Below are 13,997 nucleotides of genomic sequence, written 5' to 3'. Positions count from 1 at the left end.
TATTTTCTCCATATGCCAAATATGGTATAAAGTGACATCATCAGGTAGAAAATGGAAAAAAATGAAGAATTTCAAGTCAAAAGCCCAGAAAGACACTCAGAAATAACACAATACATGTTTTTATGCTTCAATGGCTTTAGGATCAAAAATGTCAGTTTAAATGGGTTTCAATGGAGCATTTTTTGCACTTTAGTTTCCACGGTGTATTTTAGACTTTTTGTGGGAGCTGAGCAGGAAATTCCAATATTAAACAAAAATACACAATCTTGCCAAAATGTATGCCTTATGCATGAACACAGCCAAACTTGGGGAAATGGGGAATGAAAAGTGTGTAAAATGAGCTAAACAGCCCCTAAGGGTTAATATCAAAGCCACAACAACAGTCCCTCAGAATTGGTCCTGTAATATAACAGTGAAAAAAATAAAGTCTGTACTGGCTAAGATTAACACCTGATCAGGACATTTGTAATTTTAGTCGTGTTTGGTGAATGAATAAAGATAAGAATTAGAAATGGTCTGTTTGTCTCTCAGGGTTCGTGCGAGCCCGTGGGGGCAGTGACATCCGTGATGTGAATCAGAACTCGGAGAACTGGGCTGTGGTGAAGGCAGCCCTGGTGGCTGGCATGTATCCAAACATGGTCCATATCAACCAGGAGAACTCCCTGCTCTCTAGTCACAGGAAGAAGAAGGTCCACTTTCATCCCACATCAATCCTGAGCCAGCTCAAGGAGGTAGGACAACAAATCACTGACTTGATACTTGATATGGGATTCTGTCTTTACATCGTGGTCTTATCACTAGAGGGGTTTTAACTCACCTTCTGTCCACTGAGCACTGCCCAGGGGACTCAGACCTTTACAGGCCATACAGAATGCATGTCTGCACTGTAGTTATCACATGTATCATGAACCCATATGTGGTAAAAATCTTTTTCTGCACAGAAAGAGAGGACACAGATATTTACAGTTTGCATCATCCATTCATTCAATTGTTCAGTTCCATCTGGCAGACAAAACAAAAAACAACGCTGGTTGTAACTCTTAGCTCTGAGTCAGACTTTACACCCAGGAGACTTCAGACAGTTGGTGCACTCAGCTCTGATGACCAAACTACCTGAGGTATTTTTAAAGTCTTCCACACTGTCATGTGCTCCACTCTGAGCGTCACTCTTCAGGCAGTGCATGCGTGAAACCTGGAGCTGCAGCAGAATGACACCATGGGAATAAGAAAATAAAGAAATAAAAACAAAGAACAACATATATTTGACTTGTCATTTTGTTTTTGTTTCCTTATTTATTTGGTTTTTCCTCTCAAGCGGATGATGAGAAAACAAATGTCTTTTTTTAATATTTGGTTTATACAGAAAAACAAATAAATGATACTCTTGCTAATTTTTTTTGTTTTTTAGTTTGCCAAATGGAATTGAATGAAAGGATGATACACAGACCATATACATTTCAGCATAAATGTTTTGTCTTTACTTTTTTGAAAAACCACAATGACACAGGTTTGTCCACCTTCCATGTGAAGAGGTGGGTGAAGCCACGCAGCTAGTGAGTCATAGAAGAGAGAACCACATGTAAACATGGATCCCTGGTCCCAGATACTTAATATTGAGTGACTTGGACTTGATCATGGGCAAAAATTACTTTAACTAGACATCCCAAGTTATTAAGTTAAAAGGCAGAAGGTTGTAGTTATGTGACTATGTGTGTTTGCTGTTTAGTTCAGCCCAGCCAAATCTGCCCAGGCCCTTCCCACAGACTGGTTGATCTATGATGAGATGAGCCAAGGTCACAGGATGGCCAGCGTCCGCTGTTGCTCCCTGGTGACTCCCATCACTGTGGCCATATTTGCAGGGTGTGCCAAACTGCCCAGCCCTGCCCTGCAGGAGCCCGCTGTACACAACGCTAATGGTAAACTATTTGAATTTCCATCATTTAACATGTTAGCAATGTGGGCTAAGTGTGGCGATGTTGCGCTCTCAGTTCAAAACTCTTGTACACGGCAAGGTATTTTGCCTGTTGTCCAGATTGCCATGAATCTGCCATCATGGTTCCTAACGATACAGAGATTCTGTCCACAAATGATACTCTGAGAATTGAACTGGGTGTAAATCAAGTCATCCCAACACTGTCCAGGTACTTGAGCATTTTCTCCCAGGCTCTGGCCTGACTTGAGTCTGTCAAACATTGCCTCCTCCCCTAACACTGGGAGTCTTTCGCCATTCCAAAACCTCTCTGAGGCCAGCTGAAGGAGACATGCTCGTCCCACTTTCCTTAACTCTTGACTTCTTGACATTGTTAAAATCACGTCAAACAATGTACTTAATGTGATATTTTACATTGTTTTGCAAACATTTGAAGACATTTAATCTTTTAAGTTTCATAGTGTTTAACAAAGCTCTCTTCCTGCTGAGTGTTTTCTGACAGAAGTGTTTTCAGAAGCTTGCCTGTGCAGATTCAGTCTTGGTCTCCTTGTTGTTTCCTTCAGACAGTGACAGTGAGCCAGAGGATCTGGCTGAATTGAGGCTTGATGACTGGCTCACCTTCAAACTGGACAGAGAGGTGAGGAAACATTGTTATCAACACTGACCTTTCAACCTTTTGAAACTTAGTTTATGAATTTCAATGGGATTTTTTCCCCGAAGATGTATTTTGTTTTATGTCAGAGGTTCCCAAACTTTTTCTATGTTGTTGTATGTAATAACTTAATCACTGATTTTTGGGAAATAGAAAATAGCAAAATGTTTAGTTCACTGGATCATAGCTCAGCTTCTTCACAGTTGAGGATTCTCACTGGCAGGCTAAGAGGGAGTTTCAGCCGATATGAGCCTGCTCTTAGCTGGTGTTGATGCTGTTTATCTGATAGTTTGTATTCAGTCTTTTTTAAACTTGCATACTGTCTCATATCTCATGTTGTGTGCAATGTTGTCAGACTGCAGGACTGGTGTTTGAACTTAGGCAGAAGTGGCAAAGTCTGTTCATCAAGAGGATCCGTTGTCCTTCAAAGCCGTGGTCTCAACAAGACGAGGCCATTATCCGTACCCTGGTCTCTGTACGTCACTTTCTCTTTTCTTCCTCAAAGTTTCACTTGGTTTTACAACAACAACATAAAGGAAACAGAGCAACAGCAGAATGTGCAGGTTTCAAATATCTGATGATGAGCCTCAGACAAGTTGTCATCCTCCTCTTCATTTTAGTGTATTTTGGCTGTGTGTAATTCTATATTCACACTGGTTGATATATGTGTGTAAAAATGCAGTCAGACATTAAAAAGGTGCATATTTTATTGTTTTATCCGTAGTGCTGGGAACTGTAATGAAACTTTGAAAAAACACAAACAACAAAAAACACATTATCTTCTTGAAGCTTTTAAAAATTTCTCAAGAAACCTTTCTTTGCCCCTGCCAGACTATACTTGGCAAATATCTGCCTTCCTCAACTTCTGGTCATGTAACAGATCTATCAAATTATATGTTTAATAATTTGCACAGCATCAGCTCAATCACTCCAACAATTCCACAAGAAAATTGATGTAGAATCTTGACTTATTTAAATTCTACATCAATTTACTGTACTTGTACATCAGAAAAAAACAATAAGTAAAATCTGTGTAATGCAAGAATGGCGCAAAACTCTTTAAAGGAATATTTCAGATTTTTTGAAGTGGGGATGTAGAGGTCACATATCCAAAGTTAGTGTATTGCATACAGTAGATTTAAGTTGACACGCCCCAGTTTGGAGAAGCAGGCTGGACATGGAAACTGTGGAGGGGTCAGCAACAAAATGTATTACAGCCACCTAAAAAAACAATATCAGTTTTAAGTGAATGCTATATTAGGAATTTTTTAGACTCCTTTACCTTTTTGTCAGAAAGTGATTTCCAACGGGAAAATTAAGCCGTTATATCGCTCTCTTCAAAGCCAGACTCCATTGAGAAAAACAGTGATTTAACATCACTGAACACAGGAGCTGCTGGCATACTGCTGCATCAAACAGTGAGATTGTTTGTGTTATTGTGTGACTTTGGCTTTTAAAAGGTTTAGTCCAGATTCACCAAAGTCACACAACAACACACTGACTGATGGAGGCAGCAGTAGACCAGCAACTCCTGTGTTCAGCAAGCTAAAATGAAGATGTGGTATTGAAGCAGTGAACAGCTTCTCTGTTAGAACAGGCTGTCTGACAAAAGGGTAAATACAGCATACATTTACACTGATGTTAATATTTTAAGTTGGCTAATGTATGATTTGTTGCTGACCCCTCCACAGCAGTACATTGCTCAGCTTCCATGTTGGACTTTAGCCTGCTTCTCCAAACTGAGGGTGTGCCGACTGACATCTGCTATATGTTAGATACTGTCTATGGATCAGTAGCCCCTCCAACTCCACTTGAATTTAGTGACAAATTGAAAATTTGGTCACTATTCAGAATTTACAGTAAAGAAACTGGTGCAGTTCTGTTGTATTTCTGGCTATTGTTTATTTCTGACTTATAATCCAAAATTTCAGGCAAAAACCAAAACTAAAGTACTGTTGCTGATCACAACTATGATCTCTGTGCTCTTTGCAAAGCCAAACTAATTTCTCTCGTGTTATTAAAGGTCTAAAAATTGAGAGCCAATTCTTGAACAGGTCTATCTTTTCCACCGTCTGTCAGTGAAAATGGATCGATCATGTGTGGACTTGACATGGGAATGTACAGTATGCTCAACAGTTACCACATGAGGAGGCTTTGCTGCTGCGGCTTGTGTTTCATCCATGTGCTTAACTTTGCACAATATTTCCATGATGCATGATGCCACATTATATTTGTTGATGTGTACGCTTACTTCATGAGCAGCCTGGACATGGTTTAGGTGGCTGGATATGTATGAGAGCTATGATCAGACCCAAAAAAAGTCAGGCCTGACCTGATCCTTCAACATTCCTTAATGTTTTCATTCGTTATGATGGTAGCATAGCTCATACTTTATTCATGACATTACACAGATTATAAGGTCTGCATTTAAAGAGAAAAACACACTGGGATTCAAGCCTAACAGAATGTTGAGAAACGATGAATGAATGAGAATCAGGATCTCATGTCTATATCTATAATGTACTGCTCTAGCTTGTGTTTGCAGAACAGACAGCAGGCAGCAGGTTAATGACTGGAGCTCTATCTGCTGTCTCTCAGGTTCTTGCAGCAGAGGAGCAGGAAGCAGGCCTGCAGCAGCCCACAGGGGTTGGCCAGCGGCCCCGGCCTATGTCATCAGAGGATGGGCCCCAGGCTTTTGTGAAGAACTCCAAGCACAGCCCCCAGCCACACACCAATGACAAGTATAAAGTAGTCTCTGAAACATTCACATTGCATTCTCACAATACTGGTATCTTTAACTTTGATACAATACCTTGATGTCAGAAGTTGACATCATGACTATGTGCTTGTCAGTAAGAACTGGCTCCCTCATGATGCAGCAGGTGTTACAAGAGGTGTTATTGCATCATGTACACTACAAACGCTGAGTGGATCATCCAGAAGTTTTGAATCCACAATTCCTCTGTGAAATTGTGGACTATAACCTCCCAGAAATCCCTCATATATGGCCACTCCCACGTTTAAGGGGCTCGCCTTTACATTATGGCTCTATAACACGCCTACGTGGCCTTGAATTGGAAATAATGACAGCTAATGTGGTGGCTGCAATAGAAATAAAGCTGCTAATGTTTTGAGCATCCATTGCCATGCTTTTTGGAATGATATCACCAGAGGAGAAGTCGCAGAACATCACTCAGTGGAAACACAGTCATCTCGCAATTGTGTTTTATCCACATTTCGAAAATACCGCATTTGTTTTGCACAAATCTGTAATGGAAACCCGACCACTGGCTCTGATGCTGCTGCCTCATCAGGACCTCTGTAATCAGCCTCAGTGTTGCCCCTTCAGCCTAGCCTGTTGTCCAGGTGAACTCCAACATATCTGTACCCCTCCAGAACCTCGACACCCTCTTCAAGACACCCTTGAAATCTTTACTAAACTTCAGGCACCATAGTTTGAGTTTCCTGGAAGACCAGATGTCTCTATACTCTTAATGCCATCCACTACCTGCTTTCTCAACCCTCAGATCTGAACCTCATCACATTTAGGCTGCTCTTCCTGTTCCACTCCACACCGCAGTCCTCCATCTCTGTTACACAGAGATGCCACTGTACTGCAGTAAAGAAGATATGCCATTACACCATCTTTGCTTTTTCACACTGAACCCAACAACGCACATATAATGCTACTGCAGTATGGGATTTTTAGATAGAATGCTGGCGTTCTGGAAGCAAAAGTAGCATAACATGTAACACAACAGCATCAGAGTCAAGTGTTAGTGTGCCTGTAGTTACTAGTGTAGTGCCTAGTAGTGCCTACTACACTGGCTGTCCATTTTACATAGATATGGATTTGGCTCTGTTACTGCCTTCACTACTGGTTTTAGCAAGTCAAGTCCGTCCTTCATTCAGTTTTTGTATCCTTTATTCAGAACACTGAATGCAGCATTTCCATCTTAAATAAGCTGAGTAAAAGGACCATAATTCTCTAAACTTATCCTCCTGTCTACTGCTGACACACCCACAACTCGAGAGTGGTCTGGGTACTTATGTGGATGACAGGACTCAGAGTTCAAAGTCAGAGGTGTGCAGGGTGAAGAGGAACGGGGCTACTGTGCTGCTCACCACCTGTTCAGACACGTATTCTCCCAGCTGATGTGTTCACGAGGTCTGAGGTGGGCTTGGACCAACCTGTCCAGGACACTGATGAAGTGAGATGTGAGGGTGTTAAGTTTGATTGACAGAGGCTAAACATTGCTCAAATAAACGCTGCACAAGCATTTGTAATGAATCAGACTAGATCAGAAAACAGAAGGACAGCTTACTGTCCTTACTAAACTTGAAATATTAAGCAGGATGAATCAGACATACAGGCCTGCCTGTAGTATAAGCCTGTCTGATATGAAGACCTGCCTCTCTCTGCAGTTAGGTAAATAAAAGCCCAGGCAGGCGTTTGGGAATGTGGGATAATCAGTCATGGTATATTTTAATGTTTCACTTTATATTCATACTAATGCTACATTATACTGACTTCCATCAGGTCCTGTAGGATGCCAGCAGCACAGACTGTGCTCCAAAGGAATGGCCACAGCAGAGATGAAGCCTCACTGCCCAGAAATCAGCTCCGTGATGAGCCTCACTCCTCCAGTAACGCGTCCTGCTCTGTGACCTTGGACAGTCCCTCGGACAGCCCATGTCCGTCATCCTCAGGAAAGGTACTCCCTCTCTCTGTCTCCCTCTCTTCTTGCATTGTGTGCAGTCGGTCAGGAGGTGAGGGGCAGGCAGCAGGACACCGCTTGCAGCCGGAGCAGCAGACCAGTAGTACTGAGCGCCTGTGGTTATTTTGACGCTTTGCTCTGAAACTTTATCTGGATGGGAAATTTTGGAAGAACGATAAAGCGGTACATTAGTGTAAGCACCATGACTCTGATGCCATTCAAATGTTTTGTTGAAGAGTTCATACCGTTCTGCCTAAAAATAATGTTGTAAATAACCACTGAAAAACATTGGACATTGCGAACAAAGACATTGGTCTCATTATTTCATTTAAAGTTACATATGAAAAGGATTTTTTTTGCTTCGAGTTAAGTCCTTGAAATTTAAGAATTATTCCTTAAAAAAGTACTTCAAAGTCCTTGAATTTCATGTTGTAATGTCTGCATGAACTGTGGTAATACTGACTGCCTGTCCCAATCCCTAGTAATGTAAAGTATGTTATTACATTTAATAACTTTTTGATTATTTTTCTAACAAATGTTTTAAACAGGGCAACAAAACCGAAAAGACCTAAAGACATAAGTGCATAAATGTTGCACTCAAATTTGTCTCAGTGGCTTTGCTGACCTGCACTTTTAAAAATCTGCCAAAAGAAGACATTCCTGCTTGGTTACAAGACGTAAAGCAACAGAAGGAAGTTCTTGTTGGCAAGGAAGTGAACAGGGACCAATGCGTTTACCCTAGCAACAGAAAGACAATAATTTGGTCTGTAGAGGGTTTGGCAACATTACTGAGAGTTTGCATTGCAAACTGTCAAGATGGCATTCAGCTGGTCAGGAGCAAATATTCCAGGTTGGTAGTGTTGAGTTTTGCTCATGGACGGTGCACCTCCTTTGCTCATTTGAAACTTTTTCATCTCTTCTGGTCTCCTGCAGGAGTTGGAGCCCCAGGCAGGCAGCCAGCTGCTGGCACTGTGGGAGAGAAACACGGGGACCCAGCTTCAATAAGAGTGGGCAGCAGTGCTTCTATTTGGCCATAAGCAGTTCAGGGACCTCACTCGAGGGGACTGATTCATTTCAAAGTTCAGCTCTTGTCTCCTGTTTCTGTGTTCTGTCTATTTTATAAGTTCTCCCTCAGTTTTTATTTCCTGTCCTCAAAACAATTTTCATGTTGTAATTAAACAGTATGTTCACAGTAACATGTCTGTGACTCTGTCACTATCACAGTTATGCTATCACAGTTCATTCAGATTGTTATGTTGGTTTTTCACACTGTAATATAACCATTAATTTTAGTTTATGTTTACTTAATGTCTATTTGAATATCTATTTGTTTAATTTACTTTACTTACTAAATTTAGTTATATTTACTTGATTTTGTGAAATGGTTTCAACTTAAAAATGAGAAGTTTTAGCAACTCCTGTAAACCAAGTTTACTGCACTGTGTATCTGCTAGTTGCAATCTAGACAAGTCATTTGTATTTTCTTAAACAAGTTTATAAAGCAGGGACTTCTGGTTGGCTACAGAAGCAGATGTCAGGCTGAGCGCTCGGATCCCGTGAGTCGTCGTATTTAAGATCCTCAGAGGCTCACTTCATAATTAACTAGGCTGATTTGTTAAGAGTACAAAGAGAATGAACAGAGGAAAGGGTAAAGGGATGCAGGTACAACCAGGAAAGACTTAAATTGTGCAGAGCAACCTGAAGACAACGTGGGGAGAAGAAGGCCAACATGGCGACGACTCAGCAGCGGGAACAGTACACACAAGACTTAAGCCCATAAGTAAATAGATCAGTGAACTTAAGTCAGAACCATAACAAGACCTAAACACGGCTTGTGACGACTTTACAACCATGCAGGAACAGAATGAAGAAATGGACTGGATGGCAGCCTGGATCAATGACAGGGAAACGTGGGGCGCAGAGGCTAACGCTGCTCTTCAACGGCCAGACGAAGTAACCTGTGATTCCACAGTGTATCAGAGGGCAGGGTCAGTGATGGAGTTTGTTGACAAACCAAACTCAAACTGATAGATGGGGTTGATTTACAGATGTAACACTTTCTTTTTCTTCTTACACATGAACACAGCTGGTTTTATCTGCAGTCAAAATGCGCAAAGACACTTTTTTTAATATCATAATAGCCAAGTTGGGCCTTTGTCTTTGTCAGACTTCTCTTGTAACCATATGATGCAGCTATGGCCAAAGTGTTTGTAGTTTATACTGTAATGAGGGATGACGTGATCAGGCAATGCTTGTTTCCAGTGCTTATATATCTTTGGTATGTCTGATCTCCCTGTTTATATTTGGAAACTAAATTGTAATTAATTACATTACAATTAATTTACGGATGGATTATAAAGTCAAGCCATTGATTTGATCTAATCGGCTCTGATTGGATTGACAGATCAATTATCCACCCCGCTTCATTCTACCAGTGCTGCGTTCATGGACCTGCGAAAACATCAGAATTTCAAGAGAGGACACAGAATGACACAAAGGGATGGAGTTTGCAACTTTGGCATTGCACTTGATGCAAGGCAGAGTTGCCTCAAACAACAAAAGGTGAAGACATAGCCAAAGTTTTTATGGAGCATTTTGGGGAGCAACGGATTACCATGCTGATATATGTTGATATGGCACACTTCACAACGAACGTTGATATTCAAGCATATTCAAATATGCTAGAATTACTGCCTTGCTTATGATTCTGCATTATTTTACCTTTTTTGTGCCTTAGCTCATATCCAATTCAGTCATTTTATGAGTTTAAAGTAAAGCAGCAGAAGGCCTACAACCAATAAAATGCTGTTTTAAAATTGCAAAAAAGTGGATGGAGCTCCCATCTTGTAGATAAAAGTTTATTTATACCACAAAAATGACTGTCGTGATTGTTATATTTTAAAGATTATGGCTCACCAAGTCATTTTTGCTGTTGAAATACCTTTAAAGGGGCAATACAACCACTAACATGTTGTATTCCACCTGTCAACAGCTCCTGTCTTGTGACTGAAAAATTACTTGCTTCAAAATGACCTTCAATTTCAGCCAAACCCTGTCTGAAAATATTTCACCCTCATGCTGGTTCTGTCTTGTAAGCAGTTGCTTTGAATTAACATTTTCTTTAGGTTATATATTTTTCAGCTTTTGGAATATTCTCTTAAGGCTGTCCAGTCAAAAAGCATTCATGCTTCACTTTAGCGACTATTTTCTTGATTGTAATTTTCAGTATCAGCATCCCCCTCTTTACAACCTTTTCCTCAACGTGGATCCCACGAGGTTTCAGATATTTTCTTTTAAAAAGAATTTAACTTTTCCATCTAGTTTTTCAAACTCAAAAGACAAAAAAAAAAAAAGAAAAATGAAGCCAATGCAGAAGTGCAAAAAGCTGCAGCTTCTGTTATGTCCACTTGAGGCTCACTCCCAGAGTGAATCAATCCCCATAGACCCCCATGATAACATGCAGCCTTAAAGCAGGAATAAATACGCTCACAGCCCTATACAAAAAACTGTTTTGGTTTCTTCAACAGTCTTTTCTTGTGCTGTGTTCCTTTTCACAAGTATTTAAAGTTTTGAGCCCCAAAGCAAATTGGTTTGATTTAATGGGGGAAAAGACCATGGGCAACTTGGCAAAACATGTTCTACAATTTTCAAGAAATTAGTAATTTAGAAAATTATTTTTAAAAAGCTAGGGCAAAACTACATTAACAACCTTGGCATTAGCAAACTTCTCACCAACACAACACCATACATGCCGTCTTCATCTGTGAAGAGAGCACATCTCCAAAGTGCAAGACACTGACGACGGTGAGCGGTCGCCACTCAATTCAGCCTCGCCAACTGCTGTCAAGTCAACACCCTGGTGAGGACGACGAGCATGCAGATGAATTTGAACATGACGGAATTCTTTGTTTGTACAACCCAATTGTTGCATCAGCTGTTAAGGTGGCTGCTCTCAGACTATCTTTCTGGTGAAGACACTGGATGAGGAGGTCCTCAGCCTGTGTGATTATGTGTGGTCTGCGGTTGTAAGACTGATTGGAAATGACAGAAATGACACTGGAGATGTCTTATGGTAATGAAATGAATATTCAGCTTACGACATTTCTGCGGTCAGCATGTTATACAGTTCCTCTAAACTTGTCACACGTGTAGTATTGTGTTGTGTGGTCATGTTAGAGTGTCCTTTTATTGTGACCATCCCAAGACACACTTGTGTAGCAATGATGCTGTTTAATCAGCTCTTGACATGCCACACCCATCAGGTGGATGGATTCTCTTGGAAAAGGAGAATTGCTCCTTAACATAGATTTTAACAAATTTGCAGGGTTGGGTAGTAATGGATTATATGTAATTTGGATTACATAGTCAGATTGCAAAAATAAGCAATCAGCCCAGATTATATTTAAAAAAGGTGTATTTACATTATAGTTACATTGCCAAGACTAGCTTGAAAAAAAAATTGCTTATGTCTTTAAAATATGGCATTTTTAAAGTCATGACACTATGTTTCATGATAATTATTAACTCATGAAGAGTGTCAGGGTTTGTTCTTCATGTAGTGACAGTAAATATTAAGGTTAATTTGATTTGACCAGCTACAAATTCTGAATATGCAAAATGCATTTAATTTGCATTAAAAATGTTTTCAGATTAATTTAATATTTGTGGAACACAAATGTTTGGGGCTGCATCTATTTTCAGTATCGGGTGTGATATTTTCAGTGTTTCAGTTTGAAGCAGGCTATTCCAAAAGCATTTAGATTTCATTTTTTGTAATCCAATGAATTACTAATTACAAACATTGTCATGTAATTTGTGTTCAGTAGCTGACTATGTTTTAAAGTACTCTGGTCCAACCCTGCAAATTTATGAACAAAACTAAAAAGGATGTCTTCTGGATACATTGAAAAAAAAGATTATATCTGTAACTTGTGTTTAAATATTTGTTCGGTGTAGATAAAAAACAAGTGTCTCTTGGCTTATCCAGTCCAAACACAATTGTGCTTCAGAAGAGCTAAGATCACATTTCAATCACATACTTTACAGCTAATATCAGCCACAACATCGTTTATGGCCTTTTTCTTATTTGTTCATAATTTGATAGCTGGTTGGGATGGTTCAATGATGGATGGTTGTGGCAGTCACTGTCACTAAGGGATGTCGTATGAGTTATGTAATGCATTTATTGTATGAACCCTTCCTTCCTGACCTTGCACATGAAATTTCATAGCTGTGTAAAGAAGTGCGGAGATTTCCCAGCCAAAACACTGATTTTCAGGTTTGACAGTATTTTTTTTTTTTGACCAAGTCTATATTTTAGTTAATCCTGATACTATTGAAATGTAACTTGTATTAGATTAGAGAGTAGTTTCTTGGGTAAAATGTGAAGCATTTCATCTTTGATCATTTCAAACCATCATGTTGCTTTAGCTCTTTAACACTGGCTGAGAGAGGTAGGGATGGTTGTAACAACCCTATAAAAAAGTAACTAACCGCAATCACAGTGAAACAAAGTTGTTTTTATTTTTTTTTATCTTATTCCTTTCCTTTCCTTTCCTAAGACAAAGACTGGCAGAGGTGTGCCTGAGGCAGGGAGGGAGAGAAAGCAAGTTATGAATTTATGATGAAATTATAAATAAATAAATACAAAATATGATCAGAAAGTTTCAGTGGGCAGCAAGAGGAGGTCCTGGGTGGTTACTTTACTGAGGCAGCAGACTTGTATTTTGGACTGCATGTGAGGTACTCAACATCTGATGGGTACAGGTTAATAAGTTAGACTTTAGCAGGAATTTGTTATTGGTATATGAGGTTATTGTTTTTTATGTGTATCTTTAGCAGGAGATACAGTTGCTGTTAACTACGTGTACACATGATAGCTGCCACATGTCCCCAGTGTCAGTTGGGCACGTTGACTGTGCACGTCCTCAAAAAAATTAACGTGAGCCGGACGTGAGATGCACTATGTATATAAACGGCAGTGTGGAGGCAGAACGGATGTGACAGAGTGAACACAGCAGTGGGGATTACAAATGGCAGAAAGAACGAGAGACACGTACGCCTTATTGTCCTGACAGGCTTGATTTAGAGGCCATATGTACCACTGACGTTTTCACCGCTTTCGCCTTTTCTGCCTTGATCTCAGCATTTACATGATAGTAACCTCCTTGAGTTTCACTATGTCTGATATTTACATCCCACACATCTGGTAGTTGGATAAGGCCTGAGCTCTCTCGTGTGCCTTAGAGGTATCCTCTAGTAGCACGGATCGCGCATAGGCTAGTAAATATACAAAAGAGCTCGTGATGCAACTCGACCCTTACATGAACACAAGGTTAAACAGCAAGTTTATCTCCGGCCTTTTTGTTACTATTTACCCCTGGTTGCATTACAATTTGATCCGGTAGTGGGGCAGGTTGTATTGATGGAACTCCCTGCATTTCACATTAATTAATGAATTATACAATATGATTGGAAATGTTGAAAAAAATTGCTAATAGTACTCAAAAAAAGGGGAATTACTTTGGGCCAAAAAAAGCTCTAACATAGATTCAGTGAGTTATAGGAACTGTGACAAAAATTTCACAACCATCCCCAGTCTCCCCTACTGTTCAAAACCTTGTATAAACAAAATAAAACAAAACAAAACGAAACAAAACAAAACAAAACAAAACAAAAAACCTAGTAAAGATGATGG

At 40.0% G+C, this 13,997-nt stretch overlaps 1 protein-coding gene across 1 annotated transcript in view; it reads left to right on the top strand.

The window, feature by feature from the left end:
• Window positions 1–8,496, top strand: part of LOC121938308 (3'-5' RNA helicase YTHDC2-like) — a 35,497-nt gene extending 27,001 nt beyond the window's left edge. Inside the window, exons 23-29 of the mRNA XM_088070998.1 lie at window positions 532–731; window positions 1,727–1,916; window positions 2,494–2,567; window positions 2,938–3,057; window positions 5,181–5,323; window positions 7,123–7,297; window positions 8,234–8,496. Coding sequence (XP_087927124.1) covers window positions 532–731; window positions 1,727–1,916; window positions 2,494–2,567; window positions 2,938–3,057; window positions 5,181–5,323; window positions 7,123–7,297; window positions 8,234–8,305 — 974 coding nt within the window. The 3' untranslated portion in view covers window positions 8,306–8,496. The remainder of the gene's footprint in view (window positions 1–531; window positions 732–1,726; window positions 1,917–2,493; window positions 2,568–2,937; window positions 3,058–5,180; window positions 5,324–7,122; window positions 7,298–8,233) is intronic.
• Window positions 8,497–13,997: the final 5,501 nt, after the last annotated feature.

The sequence above is a fragment of the Plectropomus leopardus genome, chromosome 20 (genome assembly GCF_026936395.1).
Source record: "Plectropomus leopardus strain MGB_pleo_1.0 chromosome 20, ASM2693639v1, whole genome shotgun sequence".
Taxonomy (NCBI): Eukaryota; Metazoa; Chordata; class Actinopteri; order Perciformes; family Serranidae; genus Plectropomus; species Plectropomus leopardus.
Note: the sequence above shows the minus strand (reverse complement) of the source record. Positions and strands in the feature narration are given on the sequence as shown.